We start from the raw sequence: 21,533 nt of genomic DNA on the forward strand, positions 1-21,533 counted from the left end.
ACACATCACTCACCTTCTGTAGACTTGTTGGGTTCAGCTGGGTTTTGTCAATTATCTTTATTGCAACCTGGAAAGGAAATGGAACAACTCGGATCAGTATAGATTTCTAAATAGTGAAAGCAAAAACACAACAAAACACCAAGGCATAAAGGCCACATAAGAGGCTTAACTGTGTGGTTTGTCTCTGAGATAAGGAGTGATACTTTAAGGAGTGACACTTTAAGGATACACTACACACTCCTCTCCACATGATCCTGCTCCTTGTCATTGGGTTTAGCTATTTAATTATGCACTTAAAATGTGGGTGACGGCTTTATGGGCTAACATGTGACATGCTGTATAAGCCTACACAGGATTCCGTAGTTATGAGACTACAAGAAAAACCTGAATCTTGTCCTGTCCAAAATGTATGGATCATATCAAGAACTACAACCGCCAGCCATTCCCTGTGTTCCATACACTTACCACAACAAACCTGCAAAATGGCAATCATTAAAAATATCTTCGGCAATGTGCACTATTCCTACAAGTCATGTATAGCCAAAGCCGCAAGTTGATGTTTGGACAATGGCAGAAGGCAAAATATCTGGAATGGACGGACAAACTGTACCCATCAGCAGTACTGACGTACGTCACACTAACGAACTGACGTGCGTCACACTGGCAAACAGAAGGATGACGTGCACAATTTAACTTCTCCAACTTGTCAGGGCTGTGCTGAGGCACGGCCTCATAGCTCAACTTAAAAACTCACATCGATGTCACGCCTCGCCGAGAATTTTATATTAGCCAATATAGTTTGAATGGACCGCCGGCTCCCAGCGGCAAAATTTGCCATGGGTGCTACAGGTCTTTATGGTGCCTACGTTTTCAGCCCGGTTGGATATATTTTGCAGTTGTTCCGGATGCTAGCTGGCAAGAATGCAAAAAATGTAAATACATCAGGAGGAAAAAAATTTAATTTGAATTTGCCAGAAGTATGTTCAACGCAAAAAAACTGAAATGCATTCTATGCACTACATCAACAGTGCCTCACCCAAAAAGGCATTTGCTTGATTTGTCATGAGTCAGTGATTTGCAATGGCTTCTCACCACTCATTAGCAATGGTCTCCACGGACTTCTCCAAGGTTCCTGTTTAGGTTTTCAATGAGGCTTTCAATGAGGCTACTACAAGCCTAACCCATTCTTAAATCCCCGCTTCTCTAACCAGGTCTAACAAAGCCCATCCACACCCCTAAAGCCCTAGCCTAGCATAGCCTAGCCTCTCGCGTCACCCGTGGCCACCCCCACAGCATAGTCCAGTCTCACCTCTCTGCCAGTCAGGATGTGCCTGGCAAGCTTGACCTTGGCAAAGTTGCCCTTGCCGATGGTCTTGAGAAGACGATAATTGCCAATGTGTGGCTGCTCATCTGAACAGGAAGCGATGGAATTCCGGCATCGCGCTCCGAGTGATCGGCTGGACCAACCAGTGCCTTTCTCTGTACGGCTTGCAGAGAGGGAGGTGTGCTGCGAAAAGAGAGACAGGGATCATTAACAAAATTAAAAGAAAGAAACATTTTCCTTCACATCAACGGTGTCCCATTCTGGGCCAAAGAAGCTTCAAGAACACCAGTGTCTGTGTTGTAAATCACTGGTTGATGGGTTTACATCAAGCTATTGGACTAATGGTAAATACTGTACAGCACCAAGCTAGGTAACAATCAAAATCAGTAAATACGACGCAGTGCCAGCCAGCAGGCTAATACATGAAGTACTATGGGTTAGTGGCGAGTCCTACTGTATGGAAGCATATGAAGGCAGCTAATCTCCTTCCTCCCCACATTGCTGGCATTTTTCACACGCGTGCCGCTCTGAAGTCATAAGAGAGACTGGTGGCACGGGACATCTCTTCATCAATCTGTTCTGGAATGTTTGACACCACACTCCAGCGAGTGGCGAAGCTGCCTTTCGCACGCCAACACAACATGACCGCTCAACATTCTTTCTATAGAAAACTCCAGCCCGCGGGGTTCCTCCCATTTAACGTGTGTTCCAAGTAAACAAAGCATGAATCTTTGACTTCATTTGGCTAAATCAGAGCTGCATTATGGTGAATCAAGGTTAAATAATCAAACATTTCTTTACTTACATTTGTCATTTAGCAGACACTTATCATGAGAAACTAAAAAAGGTGTTAACCATGATTACTGGAACAATGGATGAAGATAATGATTAAGAGACATTCAAATCATTTGAAGACAATTTAAATAATTGAAATTAAATAACTGAATTTAAAATGTATTTTTAACTTCCAAACCTGTATCTTAAGTCTTCTGAAATCCACAAACAATAATCCGCTACACTCCTAGCAAAATACGTTTTGGACCGATGGAGCATATCCCTATTTATGCATTCAACAAACACTCTTACTTGCCACCTGAAAATTGGTTGAACCCAGTGAGAAAGACAGCAAAAGTGGAAATTGGCCACTGTCTCATGAGTAGCCCAAATCACTGCCCAGTGTAATTTAAGGGTGGGATTAATATCTGCTGCCAAATAAAGCCTAGTGTATAACCTTTCAACAGAACAGTGCATAGCAATGGGCAAGCTCCGCCCACCTCTCTGTTCCGCTCTCTTTTTATTCTGTTATGAGCGTGCAAAAGCCATTTAAAACCACTTACTTGCCATTTAAATCTCACTGTATTGGTTACACAACATTTACTATCCCAAGAAAGAGGTCAAATATGTTTACTGATTTCTTAAACAATTTAAATATGTTAATGCCCGTACAATGGTTGATTGTTAGAATAATAATACATGTTCTATTATTGGAATTTAGAAATTCAAGATGTAGAGCATCTTCATTCACTGTCATAACTGGTGCATTTATTTGAATAGAGGAGTACGCCCGTCCAGGGGCACAAGAAGGAAGTAATTAAAGATGTGTAACTAGGAAATCTGAATATGTTTGCAGGTCCAAGTCGTTAGGATTTGAGACGTTGTTTTGCCTAATGACAACCCAGTATAAGCCTGACTGCTGTTCTTTAAGCACCACCCATCCACACACAGACACACACAGACACACACAGACACACACAAATCTACAAATCTACATCAAATCTACAAAGCTTACAACAAGCTTTAATACCAGAACAGCACACCAGGTGAAACCAGGCATTTGGTGCTGCACCAGACATTTCTTACACAGGAGCCATTTCAACCCAACACACCTCCTATTGGGCACTGCCTCTAAACCAGCCTCTATGTCGCCGCCAGCATCCTCACTCCTGTTTGTGAGTCAGCCTCCTTCCCTTCCCGACCGATCAAATGAACTCAGCTCTCCCTCCTCTCCACATCACACCCCATCTGTCTCGTCTCCGCTTCACACCATATCCTACCCACTTGTCTTCCATGTGTACATTTCTCGTATTTTCTGCCAACTTCACAATTCGAGTTTTGGGGCTCCTCATGTTCATCCTTCCAGGAGGGCCTATTCATTATCTTCGTCCGAATGCCACACCAGACTGAATACTGAACAGACTGTGACAACCCTGGAGACACTTGGTGTAGGAGGCGGTTCATCTTGCAACCCCAATAAAACAAAACAAACCTTGAGATAAAAACAATTCTCAGACGAATGGCTGTTTAGAGCGATCTCTTAAAAGCTAACTGTCAATTTTTTTGCGTGGTAGCCACCCAGCAGAGCAGGTTTGCAAATAGGTCATAACACTGAACATCACAACAACATCACAACAACAAAACATGTGACTAACAGTAAGTGTTTTTGTCAACAACATTCAGTGTGTTGCATTAGAACACTGGAGGGCAAATGTCAGAATGCTCAAGTTTGAGATTAGATCTGTTTGCACATTGCCTGCCTGCCAGTGACTTGACTAGCTGCTTAACCAAATGTTTTGTAACTACCGCGCCTAGCCAAGAGTATGTTAGTGACCAATTTGCATGGCTTACCCAAATAAGAAAAGTTCAGAAGTCTGTTAAATAAAAATATACAAATACAGAGCAAAGGGTATAATGCTTTATATAATGTAAAAATATATTAACAAAAAAATATATATCAACTAAGTTTTGCTTTGTAGCGGTTACCGATTAAACATTATGGACATTTCAAAGGAGGACTGGGTGAAGCAAAAAAAATAGGCAAATGTTGATTAATTCTTTCCCAATAATGCTTTCAGATACAAATGACAAATATACTGTCAACAATCTCTCCACCAAAGCATACTATTATTTTATAATGTTAAAATCATGGTCCTGCTTTCAATATGGAAGTACTTCTAAATGTTATCCTAAGTGTTCTAAAAATCAAGGCTACAGTAAACATGTCTTCCCCAGAAAAATTGCATCTCACTGGGTAAAGGAGTGTCATTGTGCAAACAACAGACCTCCATGATGAAACAATTCACCAGGTTAGTCAGAATCCTGTCTGTAGTGTCTGAGATATTGCATGGGTTAGGGAGATTTATTTCCATAAGCATATGTGCCAATTGTCCTCACTGATTCCATGGTGTGGTCAACATGAAAGCTCTTGCATATTGACTTGACAGTGTGTTTTTAAAATACAGTTAGGTCTGGAAATAATTGGACACTGACACACATTTTGTAATTTTGGCTGTTCACCAAAATGTATTCAAGTTAGTTAAATAATGAATATGGCTTTCATTTTGGGGTATTTACATCCATACTGGAGGAAGGGTTTAGGAATTACAGATCTTTAATATGTATCCCCCTCTTTTTCAAGGGACCAAAAGTAATTGGACAATTGACTCAAAAGCTGTTTCATGGACAGGTGTGGGCCATTCCTTCTTTATTTCTTCATCCTTTAAGCAGGTAAAAGGTCTGGAGTTGATTTCAGGTGTGGCATTCACATTTGAAAGCTGTTACTGTGAACCCACAACATGTGGTCAAAGGAGCTCTCAATGCAAGTGAAACACATCCATCAGAAAGAGCAGGAACATTAGGAGCGGCCAAATCAACAGTTTGGTAAAAAAAAAAAAAATAATGAACGCACTGGGAAGCTCTGCAACACAAAAAGGCCTGGATGTCCACGGCAGACACAGTGGTGGATGATCGTAGGATCCTTTCCATGGTAAAGAAAAACCCCTTCACAACATCCAGCCAAGTGAAGAACACTCCAGGAGGTCAACATATCATTATCCAAGTCTACCATAAAGACAAAAGTTCACTGAGGTACAGAGGGTTCACCACAAGGTGCAAACCATTCATAAGCCTCAAGAATAGAATGACTAGATTAGACTGCCAAAAAACATCTAAAAAAGCCAGCCCAGTTCTGGAACAGCATTCTATGGACAGATGAAACTAAGATAAACCTGTACCAGAACGATGGGAAGAAAAAAGTCTGGATAAGGCTGGGAACGGCTCATACTGTACATCATCTGTAAAACACGGTGGAGGCAGTGTGATGGAACCAATCAAGGAGTTTTGTGAAGGATTCTTGACAAATTTTATTCATGATTGTGTTAATTTGTCCAATTACATTTTGAGCCTCCGAAATAAGGGGACGGTGTATGAAAACGCCGGCAATTCCTAAACGTCTGATATTATATTTTTATCAATCCCTTGAATTAAAGCTGAAAGTCTGCACTTCAATTGCATCTCAGGTTATGTCACGTCAAATCCATTGTGGTGGCGTACAGAGACAAAATTATGAGAATTGTGTCAGCATCCAAAATATTTCCAGACCTAAATGAATATGCCTCTAAGGAAAGTAGGGCTATGCAGCAGTACCATTTTCACCTGAGGCGGTTTTACCCATGCACAACCACATGGGTAGGTTTACGAATAGAAATGCATGCTGAATATGCCATCACACAGCCATTGGCATAATTTGCTTTAACTACCAACCAATCATCTCCCACTAGGCTTGGGCAATGTTACAATACCATCAAGAAGTCAGGTTTATTGACAGCAGATATTTTTTAGCAAGTAAGAACAAAACCTGGTCCACCAGAGTCAGGCAAAGCAGTGAGCACATGACAGCAACATACCAAATGGTCAATTCTCCATTTGTCATATCTTAAGTATTTTTCTTCTGTCTCATTGTGTGCTTGTTTAAGCAGTTCTCACACATTCAACTCCAGAGTTCTGGAACAAAGTTGAATGGACAGATGAGTCAAAAGTGGAACATGTTATGGCAGGACCTGAAAAGAGACGCAAAGCAGACACTCTGTTTCATTTAATGTCAAATGTGGTTTGTTGGCCTAGGCATTGCTTAGGCTGCCGTTTTACGATCACCAATTGAAATAATAGATACATTATCTAATGACGTTTATATTTGTAGCTGCTTAAAGCAAATACCTGCAGTCAATGTTTGCAATACAGTAGGAGATAAAGCAGATTTTAATATAATCTGTCAAAAAAAAATTCACGATGAAGTTCATCCAGAACAGTTAAAACTGGTCAGGAGACAAGCATGTTACCACAAACAGAGAACTCCAGATCTAGTGGTGAAACATTCTGTCTCAATCGCTAGTTAGACAAGTAACGGGCAGAAATAATTAGGATACTGGGAATAATGGTGTTAGTTATGAGAAAGGTTTGAGAAGTCAAAACATATGGTGTTGGATAAGTTCTCTTTACAGTATTTCTCAGTGTGCCTGGGCACACTCATGGGCCGCTAGTGTATGTTCATGTGGCTCTTCTGACATTAATTAACTCAACGTCTCTTGTTTGCTTATGCTTATAAATATGCAAAAGAGTTGTCAGCAGCTAACTTCAACCTATAGTAAATAAATTGTTTAGCTGGATTGCATGTCGTTGAAATACATTTTTCTGTTCCTTTGCATTATGGGAAAACAGCTTTGACTGAAAAAGAATTAGTATTATGCTAATTTGACAACTACCCTTTAATCATTTATCATTAGAAAGCATCTATTCATTAAAATAATCAGGTCTACAGACCTTTGACTTCTAGGGTACATATCACAATGACCTCGAATGTCTATGACAAGGATAAACACCAACATTCTGTAAATGAGTTGAGAAAAAAAGATTTTAAACACAGGATTTCACTTTTCTGTTCGGTATATCTGTCTCGAAGAGCAACAGATGTAATACAACAGTAAAAAAGACATATGTCACTTCTGCTGTGTGTTTCTATTGTTTCTTGTTTAGAACAAGTCTCATGACATCAGATTATCTAGTGTTAAAATGTCTAATGTCGAAGACATCCATCTGTCCTGTATATCAGCAATATATTTTAGAGCTCATTTTAGCCAAACAGCAACAAGTATTCTGTGTATAGAGGCTCTAAACGTAACATAAAGCTTTACGTACTGGCAAAAGCCTATCACTGTTCCTCATTACTGCATAGCTGGCTAGCTGTTAACAGTAATGGTTAAGACCAAACTGTATAGTAACACACTTTTAGCAAGCCAACGAATGTTAGTAGACACAAGACCCAAACACAAGGCCACATCTCTGAGGGGACTGTGGTAAATGTACCTCTCTGACTTCCCGTTTACTAGAACGTCTGAGTGAATACACATACAGCAAACTCTGGAGCAAACATTTCCAGTGTCAATAGTGACCATATAAACATAACCAAATTCTGAGTGGTGATTCAGAAAGTTACAATAGCTGCACCGCCATTACACAACTCTTGAGAGAGAGACCTGTAAATAAAGTTATTTTTGTGAGTTTTGAAGGAGTATTTTTGACCACAGTACTGTCTCTCTTACAAAACATTGCCACGTCACAGCGTCTCTGGTACTTGTATGTGTCCCTTTCTGCAGACTAGAAAGACCTTCCCCCTCAGCAGTGGGACAAACAAATTAGGACAAAACTGACTGAGTAAACTCACTCCCATAAACATTTTGGTCACTCCCACCAATGCCAACTTTCAATGGTTGATATTTCAGGCCTCTGTGCGTGCAGTAGCTCAGGGACAAGGCAACGAAGTAGTCAACAACCACAACACCACCAACAACTATACGAACAGAAAGTAAGATTTCTAAGATGACTAATGAAAATGTTGATGCTTGTGAGAACATTAAACCACTCGCTTTACACTATGCCCTCCTTTTGGAAACTATCACCCATTTACTTAGACATTAAACACTGCTCAAAGAAATAGAGAAAACAAATAATTTCAGGCACAAGACTACACCTCTTAAAGATGAAAGCAGTCCCGACTGACTGCCATATCAATGTAGCCTAAAGGAATTCCTGTTTAACATAGCTAAGGTGAGGTCATTCCTGAGATCAGATCTGTATAGCAAACGATAAATGATTAACGCCAGTCCATAAGTGCCAGTGAGCACATGTTAGCATGCTATGGCATCATTCATTCTTGACAGGTTCCATGGCCTTTTATACCATCTGTGTCGATGAGTGAATTCATGTGAACCACCTCAGTCTTGGAATAAGGCCGGACAGAGCGTACAGGGGTCCTGCGTCCATCTTAGCCTCACATCAGATGTAGCGCATAACAAAACAACAGGAGGCATCCTGCTGAAACCGGGCTGTCTGCATGATGGGGCGGGAAGGCGGAGGATGGGTCACAGTTACACACAACATACATCCTGTCTTTGCACAATGTCCTCTATCCCGCCTCTAACACATGACCCTCACTGACTTCCTCTCTGCTCATGACAAGTGTTACACGTAGGCCTGGTCTGTCCATAAAGCCTCACCGCCCTCCACCCTAATAAGAGCCTTATGAAGTTACCAATGACAACATAGTGTTCTCTTAGAAATGCAGATGGCTGACTCTATTAATAAACGCCTGATACGTAGCATACCACCCAAAACACAACACCCATCTAAGAGGGAATAAGCAACAGGAAGTTGTGACCCTAGCCAACGTCATTCGTTTCCTGAAGAACACTGACATGCCAGGTTGTCACCCAACTAAGAGAATGGACCGGCTGTCATGTAAATATAACGTGGTAAAACATTTGTTAACACTTTTATATGAATATGTATAGTACCAGGTCAAAACCAGCTCACTGTTTTGTTTTTTGCTACTGGACTTAAAGACACATTCAAATTTTTTTATATGTTTTGTATTTGACTGGCCTCCATGTCTGAAAGTAATGAGAGTCTGTAGTTTGCCTTTGCATACTGTAGCTGCTCTTGCCTCAATATGGACTACTAATGCACATACATAATTAAGGTCTTCTGTATAACCCTATCCTACCACAAATGATTGGCTCAAATGCATTAACAAGGAAAGAAATTCCACAAATTAACTTTTAACAAGGCACACCTGTTGTCAAACTGTCAAAGCTGTCAATGAGGCAGTGAGGCTACTTTGAAAAATCTACAATATGAAATATTTTGATCTATTGAACACTTGCTTATTATATAATATCATATGTTGTTTTTTAGTTTTGATGTCTTCACTATTATTCTATGACATGGAAAATAGAAATAAAGAAACACCCTTGTAAACTTGAATGTTTTGGAGGATGTGTTTCAATTAAAATCTAACGAAAATTCTGTTAGGATTTAGTAGAAAGTCTATTAGAAATATTACTGGATTGAGTCCTATAAAGATCCTATGAGAAAAGCCCCAAAAAATCCTACAGGATTGCGTTCTTTAAAAATCCAATATGAAAACTCCAACAAGATTCTTACAGACTAGCTCCAAATCACAACAGAAAACTGGATTTTCGGATTTTTAACTAGGATTACATTTGCATGGCTTTAGCTACAGTCATTCCGACAGATCTTTTGTAGAGTCGTGAGGTGACTGAGGTCAGACTATTTCACGTCACGGATCAGGAAAACAGTGTTTTCTTTTGCCAGCCTCAATCTCCTTCAATACCTTGTAGTTCCATAGCAGTTACATTTCAGAAGAATTCCACACAAAACCTGCTTTGCAGTTAATCCCGAACATTAAATGATCTTCTGGCAAATCCAATTGCGTTGTTTGAGGGCAGACTATTTTACAGCAGTGACCTAACATGATCTATTCTTTTGGAGTCCAAGACTGTCTGCTCAGCTACAGCGTGACTCATGAATGAAGTCCCTAGTCACTCCAGTCAGATACCTTCCACTGTAATTTTACCAGAACCATGAGCAACACAGCTGGTTAGCAACTGGGGATGATGGCTCCAAAACACGAGAGAGACAGAAATAGCTGAGAGATTAATCAAAGGTGTGCTTGTTAAACATTTTCTCAGAATTTAACCAAACCTACATAACAAATCGCTAGCACTATTCACGACATCTCACTTAAGTGTCTGACGAGTAGGCCATCTGCTAACCACAAACTGTACAGCAAAAACAGCCTTTTCCGTCATCAATTAATATCAGCGCTCGAAGAGAGCAGAGTTTTCACTACGAGTATTTGTATGGACAGCAGATGATAAAACTGAAAATGTACCATCAATCTGCCTCTAAGGGGGCCTTAATTTACAGGGCTTCTTTAAACACAAGTTAAAAACAAAATGGCTCAACAGTGATAGAGCTTGAAATGTTCCATCTGTCATAAAGTAAAAAAAACGATCATAAACTATCATATGACTATTCTTTGAAAAACCGTAAGAAAAATACCTTACATACCTCAAATAAAATTACATATATTGTGCTCTTACACATTCAAACATAAGTGCACATATGCTTGTTGTAAAACAAAAGAAATAGGTCACCAAAGAGAGCCTGTACACTAGCATGTTCACAAAAGAAATTGGCTCAGAAAGTCAAAGACACTTTAACAGGCAGGTTAATTTTACTACAGTATGCAAAGTGTGAAACCAGATCCTCTGAACAGAACCAAAGATATAATCGCTAACGTCGCCAAATTCTTTTTGTCGAGACATCTGGGTTTAGGTCTCCTGATTATTCAACTGGACGGGAAGCCTAAGACAAGAAAGGATAAAAACAGCAGCTTCTTTTAACTGGCAGTTCTCTTAGTCAGTCACCACTCAGTGCCAGTTGTAGCAACAACCCACAACTGGGGGAACTTATAACCACGAGCGTTGAGGAATTTAAACAGGCAAGTTAGATTCCAAAAGAATCATTAATCATTTCTACATTAGTTAATTGGGCATTCAGATTATATATATTTTTTTTTTATGTGACTGAACATTAACGATTGTTTTTGCGATTTGTCCCATTTATACACCTAATGGCTGCATCTCCCTCGGTTCGACTTTAACCACACCCCTTTGCAATCTGTTAGCAGGATATATGCAATTCAAGGCCAGGGACAAGGTTATCACTAGTAAAACTGGCCTATAACTGCAAGCTTACCATATTGCCTGAAATTCACAATTGCGCTCAGTTTATAATCCCGCACTGGCGTTACATGGAACACACTGCCATTCAAGCGTCTATTTTAAAAGTTAACATTACTGACTGTATAGAACCTTATTCAGTTTCATTCATGATCGAGGCAGAATGGAATAGAGGATTGGATGGTGATGATTAGCAACATAGGAAAAAAAAGGCCCATGGGCAACTTATAGACAGACTGAAGTGGTAAATGGGACCATTTGCCGGGATTAAAAAGCAGATATACAGCTATTGCATCATTAACTGTCCAAGATTAGCCTGAAGAGCGGTTTCCTTCTTTCTCTTGGTTTAGATAGCGATGTCTCCCCGGCTAGTTGGAAGGTTTCCATAACATGCCAGATTCTTCCTCTTTCTCTTTCCCTCTTCCCTTCGTAGCTTTTCAAGATGTCTGTCTAAGACCAACAGACACTGTGTGATGGCCAGGGGAGGATGAGTATGACTGTGCAGTAAACTGGGTAGGCTTCCAATAACCGGCGAGATCCCAGTAAATTACCTCCTGACTTCAGTATATACCATCCTGGTATAGCATCCTGGTTACAGAGCAGACTGGGCACTTTGCACAGAGGAAAGAAGCGGTGCGCTAATCGTCATGAAGCTATTACAGTAAACTGGCTAGACATCAACTGCAGCAGTTCAACACAACTAAATTATACTTTGTTTTACTTGGGCTTTAAAAGAAATCATGTAAATGGTAGTAAATCAACTAATTATCACAATATGGAGGGTCCTTTCTGCAAGCTGAGCTTTGGAAGACATTTACAGTGGAAAGTAAAGGTAGTAATCCAAACAAATGCAACAGCAGAAATTGGGTTTTGGAAACTAGACCAAATGGGCTCAGTTCACGGGATAGACTGGGCCACTGGAGAGTGAGAGTAATTGCACCTCTACCAGATGGTGCTGACAGATACAGAGAAAAGAAGCACACAGAGGATTCCACTGCACAGAGGGATGTGACTACCATATAGAAGACTGCCCTGGCGGCGTTAGTTCCCAGGGACTAGCTGGAGGGTGGATCGGGGGGGCGCGAAACATGAGTGATTATGCAAATCTCAAATCTCGATGACTAATGGGTGCCACCATGTGAGCTGTTGGGTTTATTATTTGAGTTATGTTAATAGGGAATTAATGCCATCGAATAATCAGCATTAGCCTTCCCGACATAATTTATTTTCGCTGGGCCTATACACAGAATGATATCTAATAAGCTTACACAGAGGGGCGTTCAAGTAAGTAGGTTTTATTTCTTACACAAAAGGTACGAAATAAGTGAAACCTCATCGAATGTCTGAACATCCTTAAATCCTCTGGTCACTAGTCCATTTCGAAGTGCAGACCTATCTGTTCTAGCAGCAGAACCAACGTTAATATTCAAAACGTTGGTTCTAACTTTTTACTAAGCAAATAGAGGTCCCAGTTTGTAATTCTGCATTCAAGGCAATGGGTCTACTTTGATTGCATTTTCCCCATTCAACCACGCACACATTCTGAAACCCCACGTCAACATCCACACACACAACCCCAGAAAGACCCAGGGAACCTGACGAGGACAGTGAAACAATCCAGAAACACTTTTGGCAAATTGTCCTACCGGATTTATCTATTTTTTTAACCATATGCTCAGACTACTCTCTTTCCACCTATGTGGGCCAGTACCTGGGGTCTCCAAGGGCCTTGGCTTCTCTGAGCTGCCAACTTGGAGCCAAAGCCAGGTTACTGGTACTTTTCAGCAGGCATTTTGGTGACTGTTAAATAAAACCGACTGATAAAGCAACTGTATATTGTTGATACTGCTATTCACCGGCCCATATCAAAGATTTGTAAAAATGAACCAAAATTACCCACACACTTTGTTTATAATTTATGGCTACTAAAGCATAGTAGTAAAGCCCAGTGGGCAGATCCTAGGAAAGAAAGTGTGCAGAGCAATGCACAACCTAGCACAATCCCACTGGACAATATTGGCCCTTATTACGATAAGTGAATTCTGTTAGGAAACTCCTACTCCCTGATGAGTGCAGGAACTAAAATCACTCTACACTGCTAATAAACATTGTTTTGGCAACATATTCTGCTTTTGTGAACAGAAACTTGTACTGAGATCAGATGTTTAAAGATGACAAAAATCTGTGAAACGTTTTACCAGTTGATTCTCGCTCAATAGGCTTTCATTGACCAATCACTGGGCTTTCTTTGGAAATGGCAACATGACACTTCAGATTTATAAATCCGGAGGGCAATCTGTCTCCACGGGTCTCTGTTCTTACTCTCAGCCATTGATATTGAAACTAAATGTCCCTAGTTTAACATACAGTGCCTCCAAAAGTAGTCAGATCCTGTCATTTTCATTTTGTTTTGTTATAGACTAACTATTGTGATAACAGATTAATCTGTAGATTATTATTGCAATTAATCAGATAAAAACATTATATCAATAACAAAGAGAAAATAATGCATACAGTTTAGCAATAGATTCTATACCCTTGAAAGCCATTACTATAAAACATTTTGACAGAGAGGAATAAGGAAAGGTAAGACATTGCTGAGAATCTTTTAACAGGCAGCTTTAAAATGATAGCTTTTAGCATACTCTGGGGTAACACAAATGACTGACCCACGCTAGAACAGCCCACTATAGACTGAAGTACACAGACAACATCTTTATAATTCAATAAAATGTGTTGGACTGGAGCTGCATTTTGATTAAAGTCTCTATGACACTCAGTTACGATCCACCACAGCTGTAACCTGGTGAATGCTTAGCATGCTACAGTAGACTGTAAACAAATTCCATGCGCAAAAGTGGCCAACACATTTTGTGGTGCAACTGTGAATATTATGTGGATGAATCTCATATCAAAAACAACATTAAAATAAAACTTCTAGTAGTTGAGCAGTCCCACAAGCTAACGCACTGTTCATTATTTACACCCTCGCAGTCATGGCTGGGTACAGTAGGATGCAGCTAACTAGCTAAGACACATCGCTATCATAGCTAAATGAAAACCCAACCTTGGAATGTTTGATTCTGATTCTTCCATGAATAAATGCTTCCTTTTCAAATCTTGTAGTATGGATGAAGTTCTGTTGTAAAATGCAAGTTCAGCCTTGCAGTTGCGTTATACAACCTGGTTGTATCTTTACTTTTTAGAGTAAAATGTTCCCAAATTTTGGACATCTGCCTTTTTTGTTGTTGCTGGGACCACACAAGACCATCCTCAAAATTTGTCACCCCTATTTTAATAGAAGCCTCAAGGCAGGAAATTCTAATAAAGGATTTTTTTGTAATGGGATTACTCAAGTTACTCGATGAATGGTGACAGCCCTAATGAAAAGCATTTGTAGACTATTTGGCGGTGCTGAGAAACCACACTCCATCTTTCAATGTTTCTTTTCGCTGTGTCTCATTTACACCGAACAAATCTTTATAAACGGCAATATCAATTTTAAATTGATTAGCTGTTGCAGCCCTAGTTAAATTAATATTTTTTCTCCAATTAATCTACACCCATAATGACAAAGATCAAAATCCATTTTTTGAATCCATTTGTGCCAATTTATGGAAACAAATAGCTATTTAGAGCCTTTGCCATGATACTCCAAATGAATCTCAAATGCATCCGGTGTCCTTTGATCAACATTCAGATATCTCTAGAACTTGATTGGAGTCCTCCTCTGATCATTTAATTGATCACACATTATTTAGAAAGGCACACAACTATCCATATAATAGTCCCACACTTCACAGTGCATGTCAGAGCAGAAAACATCACGACAGACAAGGATTTCTCCATATCCACATCAGAGAATTGCGACAAGGCGCAGATCTGGAGATGGTTAAAAAAAAAAAAAGGGCTTATGCATTGGAACTTCCCAGGATCACAAAGCGCTCCATCGTTGTGAAATGGAAAAAAAGTTAGGAACCACCAAGACTCTTCCCAGTGCTGGCCGTCCAGCCAAACTATGGGACTATGCAAGAAGGTCTGGGGAGGTAATAAAGATCCCATGTCCACTATCAGAACTTCAGTTTCTCTGAAGAGAAAAACTAGCAATGGAAGATCCTGCCAGGAAAATTATTTACAGCGCTCCATCAATCAGGCCTTCGAGGTAGAATGGCAAGACAGAAGACACCCCTGTGTAAAAGGCATATACAGTAACGTTCCACCTGAAGGACTCAGAGCCGGAGGAAAAAGATTCTTTGGCCTGATGAGTGCTAAATCAAATTAAGCCTGAATGCCGTATGCGACATCTGACAAAAACAAGGCATCGCTCATCACCTGGCTTATCCCTATGGGGAAGTGTGGTGGTGACAGAGTCATGACGCGGGGACTCAGCAGGGACCGGGAGACCGGTCAGGATTGACAGAAGGATGAGTGGGGCAAAACGCAGAAAGGAAAAGGCAGGAAACCTGATCTAGAACACACAGGACACCAGAATTGGGCGAAGATTAATCTTTCAGCACAACAACAGCCCAAAGCAAAGCAAAGACAATGCAGGAGTGGCTTTGGGACAAGTCTGTAAATGTCTTGAGAGGATGGGCCCCATCCAAACTGACAGTTTGAGAGGATCAATGAGAAATAATGGGAGAAACTGCCCAAATCCAGGTGTGCAGTGGTGGTAGGGGCGTGCCCAAGAAGATTAGAAGCTGTGATAGCTGCCAAAGGCACTTCCACAAAGTACAGAATTAATGGTCTGAATAACTTGCGTACATGAGACATCTCTGTTTTTATTTTTAATTGCTACAATTATTATTATTTTTTGCTTAGTCATTGCGGCGGATTGTCTGAAAATGTATGTCTAAACTTTATCAGTGAATTGTATCACACAACAAAATGTGGAGGAGATGGAGGGGTCTGAAAACTTTCCCGAAGCCACTGCATGCTAACCGGTGTTAAGGCAGAAAAGGAACCTTTAAACAGAGAGTCCATGGGGCCTTCTGGGACGTTGCACACACTGCGGAGCGAGCTACATGATAGGTGGAAGAGGCCCAAGCTCAGAGTGGGCTTTGTCATGTTACACCACCACCTTTTCACTCAGCAGAGCTTTTGAACTGCAGGACTGGGAACCAAAAGGCCCCTGGGTTTCCATGGAGAGGGTTCGAACAACAGGAACCTTTCACTCTTGGACTCTAAAAGCAGGTCAAACAGCAGGTCTACACCGTATCGGTCTCAGAAAGGAACACCGACATGGGTTTAGACATGGCTGAGATTGTCATTCGAGGATGGAGTTGCGTAAATACTGTCCCTGTGCAATGTTTGTGCAGAAACTGTCAGTGTCAACAACATTAATATTTTTGTCAGCCTCAATTGTTTCTCAGTTTTGTTTTACATGGAACCTGCTGTATTTAAGTGCTCAGATCATTTCAGTCTGCAGATCACACAAACTATGTAGTCTGGTCTTGGTCTTAGCAGCTGCTGTAGAGTTTTGTCTCTGTACACAGCTTTGAACAACAACTTTGACTTATAGAAATACAGAAAGTTCAACCTTAAATACATTCCCAGGTGTTTCTTTAGGTAACAGCAATAACACAATTTGTAGCCGAGAGAAGTAGCTAGCTAGTTACGCTCACCCAAAAATGTTTTACAATGCAATAGCTGGCTGCCCATAGAATATTAACTTATTTGTAAAGCTAATTCAAAAATATGAAAACACTAAATGCCATTTATAATGTTGTATGTCCTACAGACTTCAATGTGAGGGTGAGCCTATCCAGTAGCTGATGCAATGCTATAGACAAAAAAAAAAAAAAAAAAAACACAGCAGCTGGTATAGTGAACAGTTACATGTCATTGCTGTATGTTACATAGACTTCAGTGCTGTTTTAGGTATATGCTATTAAAAACCTTCCAACCGACAACCAAAGACCCTTCTGATCCTGTTCCCGTCTGGAACAGACCAGACCTACTAAATGAATGTCAAAAATATCTCTATGCTTTTAAACTATTTGGAAAAGCAACTATGCATTGTGTAATGAAATATCTTAATATAGCCCTCCAACCCACAAATCCCTAAAAACCCTACACCCTGGGTAGCCAACTAAACCATCTACAATGGAGTGGAGTGGCAACTGTTGTGGGCGGAAATATACATATTTCAGCATCCAAAGAAAACCCAGTATTTTGACTTGCCACTGTCCCATGTGAATTCCATTGTGCTGTGTAAAGTGCGAGCTAAACTTCGGCTGCTAAAATGTATTGTTTTAGATGACATTTTATGTGACGCCTGGAGCTCCAGTAGTGAATATTCCCTGCTTTGCTTTCTTTGTTTTCAGTGGAGTTGAGTTTAGTCAGCTACAAACTGCCATGCCCTAATACTGTGGATGAGGCTGGGAAACCAGGCCCTACTCTTTACTGATACCTACCCTTCTCAATAATGATTTATCAATTTAATTTTAACGCATTTGTAGTTAATCTGCCATTGAGGGGCATTAGTCTTATGCCACTCCTTCCAGGAAGGACCAAATCTGCATTGATATAGGTTTTTAATGATTATAGCCCGCTGTAGGAGATGGTCAACAAACCAAAGCAACAACAATCAGCAAACGATAGAACACGGGTGTGCGTGGCCTAATACTGTTATCCATGTAAATACATTAACAATCACAGACCTATCCAATGCCCGTACCAAAATGCTGGGTGGATTGTCACACTACTAAAAGTGTCTGGTCATGATCATTGCCAATAACCAGACAAATATCTGTCTAGCCTTAAATGCCAGTCATCCCCCAAGAAGGTCTGTGCAAAACCGGCAAGCTACTTCTCCCTCTAAGCTCTGTTATTCCAGACTGCCACACCACAAATGCTGCGAAGAGCAAACTAGTAAAATGCCACACATCACCTTCATGTTTAATAGGAATTAGAAGATGTACAGAGCTTTTAGATGTCCTCTATTCACATTTCCTTAAAAAAATATATAAAAACCTAAAAACTAAAACCAGTTTCATGTCTGTATGACTGTATACACACCGGCAAGTGCATTTGCAAGGCCACAATTTTTTCACATGGAATTTACATATTTCTACGTTAGTGTAATAAAATGAACATGTTACAGTTATCAGTTATTTGTTTCCAGTCAGGGTATTTTTCAGGCACGGAATGTGCTCTTTAAAAATGTGGTATTAACTGGTTATTCTGACCAAAAAGTGAAGAGTGGAGGAAAGCCTTGGCTTTTTTAACAGCAGTGCATAGCAAATAGGCTACAGTAGATCAGCAGTCAATACAAACGATCTCCCAGCATCCTCCCGGCGTTTTTAAAAGAATTACGCCTATATTTCACCTATATAGACTGATTGCTTTCGGTACGGTAAAACACGTGACTCAACAAGAATATAAACGACTGTAAAAAATTAAATACTTACGAGGTCAGATTTTCGTTCGTTGCTAGGTAGTCCAGCACGAGAAGACATTTTCCCAGAGGTATCCTTTCTATTAGGCTATAGGCCGACGTGGTTTATATGTAGGTTATATTTACAGGATTATATTCTACAGAAGATAACAGTCTACATCGGCCGCTCCACCGCCTAGCCAGTGTTCCAAGGCAGTCGAGGCCTATATCCTACCGGCAACCGCGAGAGCAGTGAAAATTGTAGCCTCAAACAATCCTCATTTTCCTGGTTGAGAAAAAAAAAACACTGACCACTACCTGGATCCAGACAATTGTCTAGGAAATTGAGTGAATAGCCTACTTGGCTATCGACTTAATTCATGTTTGGCTGATTCTTCATATGTAGGAACTCACCAACACAATGCCTCATTTTGGAAATGAAAACCTAAAATAGGTTTATTCACACTATCGAACCAGTATTCTAAAACATTTTTAGAAGCAATTCTTCTGTTGTCCCGTGATGACTGTGGGTGTCAATCCGGAATAGAGCAGTTTGTGAGATCCGATAAAAAAAAAAAATACATAGGTCAGGTAGAGCTGCGCGTACGACCATTGATGGGTGATGCTCGCATAACCAACCACCTCCAAGGAAAAACACTAAACGACGTATTTATCGGCCCAGATTTCATAATTAAGAATTAAACCTTTAAACTGCACACCGACATGACAATTGCGGATACCCGAATGTAGGATACAAGTCGCCCTTTCTCTTTCCCTGCTAGCAGAACGACACTTATGAAAAAGTCGCAATTAATAGCTAGGCCTACTCAACGTTCGAAAAATATATATTTGACTTTCGCAGGTTGCCAATATTACTGAATACGGAAAACGGTATCCCCAAAACTGTATGACAAGAGCAAGAGGGAAGAACAGCAAGATAAATAATAGGCAGGGCCGTGTCCGAGGCTCACACACCCTTCCCCCACGTTCTTAAAGAGACAATCCCCCATTCATTCATTAGCAGAGCAGCACTTACCAGCGTAAGCCACACGTCAAACACGTCGGCAAGCAATATTCTGTGCAATGTCATTTCTTGGACGTTGCACTGGCGCACCCACACGTAAAATGTTTACAGCTCACATACAATAGAAATATCGAGAATTCTGTTGTAAACCGGTGTACTATGTAGAATACCAAACTCCACAGTATCTGTCGATAGTGTAGTGTGTACACACTTTAGTAGCCTACTGTATAACATCATGTAAACCACTATACTTTGATGATTTAGTTTTATTACACAGTCGTATCCCCTTTATAATGTATAGTATTTATCATTGTGTTGCTTACCCTTACAATAAGGGGTGCAGCTCCAGTAACTGCAGTTATGTGGGAAATACTGCAATTACTGCACATTTACTGCAGTTTTAAAACTGCAATCTTTTTTGTAAGGGTGCTATGGAATACTACATCACCAACGTCTGCAAAAACACTAACTTAAGAAAAGATCTGGAGCAGAGGTTAACTTTCAAAAGGGCAAGCCATGATACCAAATGCGCAGGTATAGGCTATATGCTCTAGTTTGTAAACTGGATGCCATTCAAAATATCACTCCAGGCTATTTAAAAAATGACTTAACTTAAGAACATTGAAATGTGTATCCCATTAATTGAAACCGATTGAGATCAAATAGTAATAGTGCAGAATGATGCTGCATGGTTATTTCAATGTAAAACCTGAAGAAGTATTATTTATGCATTGATCTCAGAGGAGAGACCTCAGTCTGAAAACACCCACTTTAACAAAGCAACACACTGCACCTGTAATTATTTTTCCCTCCCCATGTTATTTCTACTGTTGTAAAAACAAACCATCCGCTTTCTGTTTTAACATCGCTATATTATGCATGACTACTTTATATCAAGTTGGAGGGAGATGAACGCAGAAGCAATACTCCAACAGCGACGATAAACTCACCTGTGAAAATCGAACACGAGAGTGTCGGGCCCACGAACACCTCGATCTGTTGTGGCCCCTGGGCCCTTGGTGATTTGAGACAGGCATACTTTGTAAGTTAATTGTACTTTAGTGTTTTTCTGGTTGAAATAGCAGCGTGGGAGCAGAAAGAACGGCGTGTGAAAGTGAGTCACGATTGAGAAACAGTGTGAACCTTTGACAAGTTCCAATGCGTCATTCTGTCTAATCAGCTTCTAGTCCCTAAGCATAATTACGCAGTCATTTGTGACCAAATCATTTGGGAATCGCTTTATGTGGAATTTTCAATACTCCTAATGGGGTATGCGCGGTTGCAGGGTGAGTGTGAGCATCCGCTGCCACTGCTCTTTCCACAGGGTGTACCACAGACGGGGCCCGGACATGATTGTAAGTGATGTGTGCACACAGGGCAGGTCAGGGTGATCGATCAGGGCCAAGCCGCACCAATGCAACCCTGGTTGACTTTGAGGAACTGGACACAAACAGCCTCCAGTCAGCTCCGCTGTTCGGCCGGGCCTCCAGTCAGCTCCGCTGTTCGGGCCGGGCCTCCAGTCAGCTCCGCTGTTCGGGCTGGGCCTCCAGTCAGCTCCGCTGTTCGGCCGGGCCTCCAGTCAGCTCCCCTGTTCGGCCGGGCCTCCAGTCAGCTCCGCTGTTCGGCCGGGCCTCCAGTCAGCTCCGCTGTTCGGGCCGGGCCTCCAGTCAGCTCCGCTGTTCGGGCCGGGCCTCCAGTCAGCTCCGCTGTACGGCCGGGCCTCTGCTGTCCAACTCAAGACTCTTGGCAACGTACTGTATGACGGCAGGTACATATGTAGTGCATCCACATACCTCCACGGGTTAATAGTTTGAGTCCTGTTTTTATGACTCATTAGAGGCCCACTCTTTCCAAAAATGTTGTCTTACAATGTTAGTTGAGTGTTTTGTTTTCACATTAACAGTTTAAGAAACATGTATACTCATGGCA

At 40.9% G+C, this 21,533-nt stretch overlaps 1 protein-coding gene across 12 annotated transcripts in view; it reads right to left on the bottom strand.

Moving 5' to 3' along the window:
* The window catches only part of mark4 (microtubule affinity regulating kinase 4), a 49,532-nt gene extending 28,812 nt beyond the window's left edge, over positions 1 to 20,720 (bottom strand). For 4 of the 12 annotated variants that reach the window (XM_034291548.1, XM_034291555.1, XM_034291556.1 and 1 more), the window contains exons 1-3: positions 20,555 to 20,719; positions 1,310 to 1,507; positions 14 to 67 (exon numbers count right to left, since the gene is read on the bottom strand). In XM_034291548.1, coding sequence (XP_034147439.1) covers positions 14 to 67; positions 1,310 to 1,507; positions 20,555 to 20,641 — 339 coding nt within the window. In that variant the 5' untranslated portion in view covers positions 20,642 to 20,719. Of the gene's footprint in view, positions 1 to 13; positions 68 to 1,309; positions 1,508 to 18,614; positions 19,562 to 20,554 lie in introns of those variants that run through there. The other 8 variants (XM_034291545.1, XM_034291550.1, XM_034291549.1 and 5 more) reach the window with 4 other exon arrangements.
* Positions 20,721 to 21,533: the final 813 nt, after the last annotated feature.

The sequence above is a fragment of the Esox lucius genome, chromosome 1 (assembly GCF_011004845.1).
Source record: "Esox lucius isolate fEsoLuc1 chromosome 1, fEsoLuc1.pri, whole genome shotgun sequence".
NCBI lineage: Eukaryota > Metazoa > Chordata > Actinopteri > Esociformes > Esocidae > Esox > Esox lucius.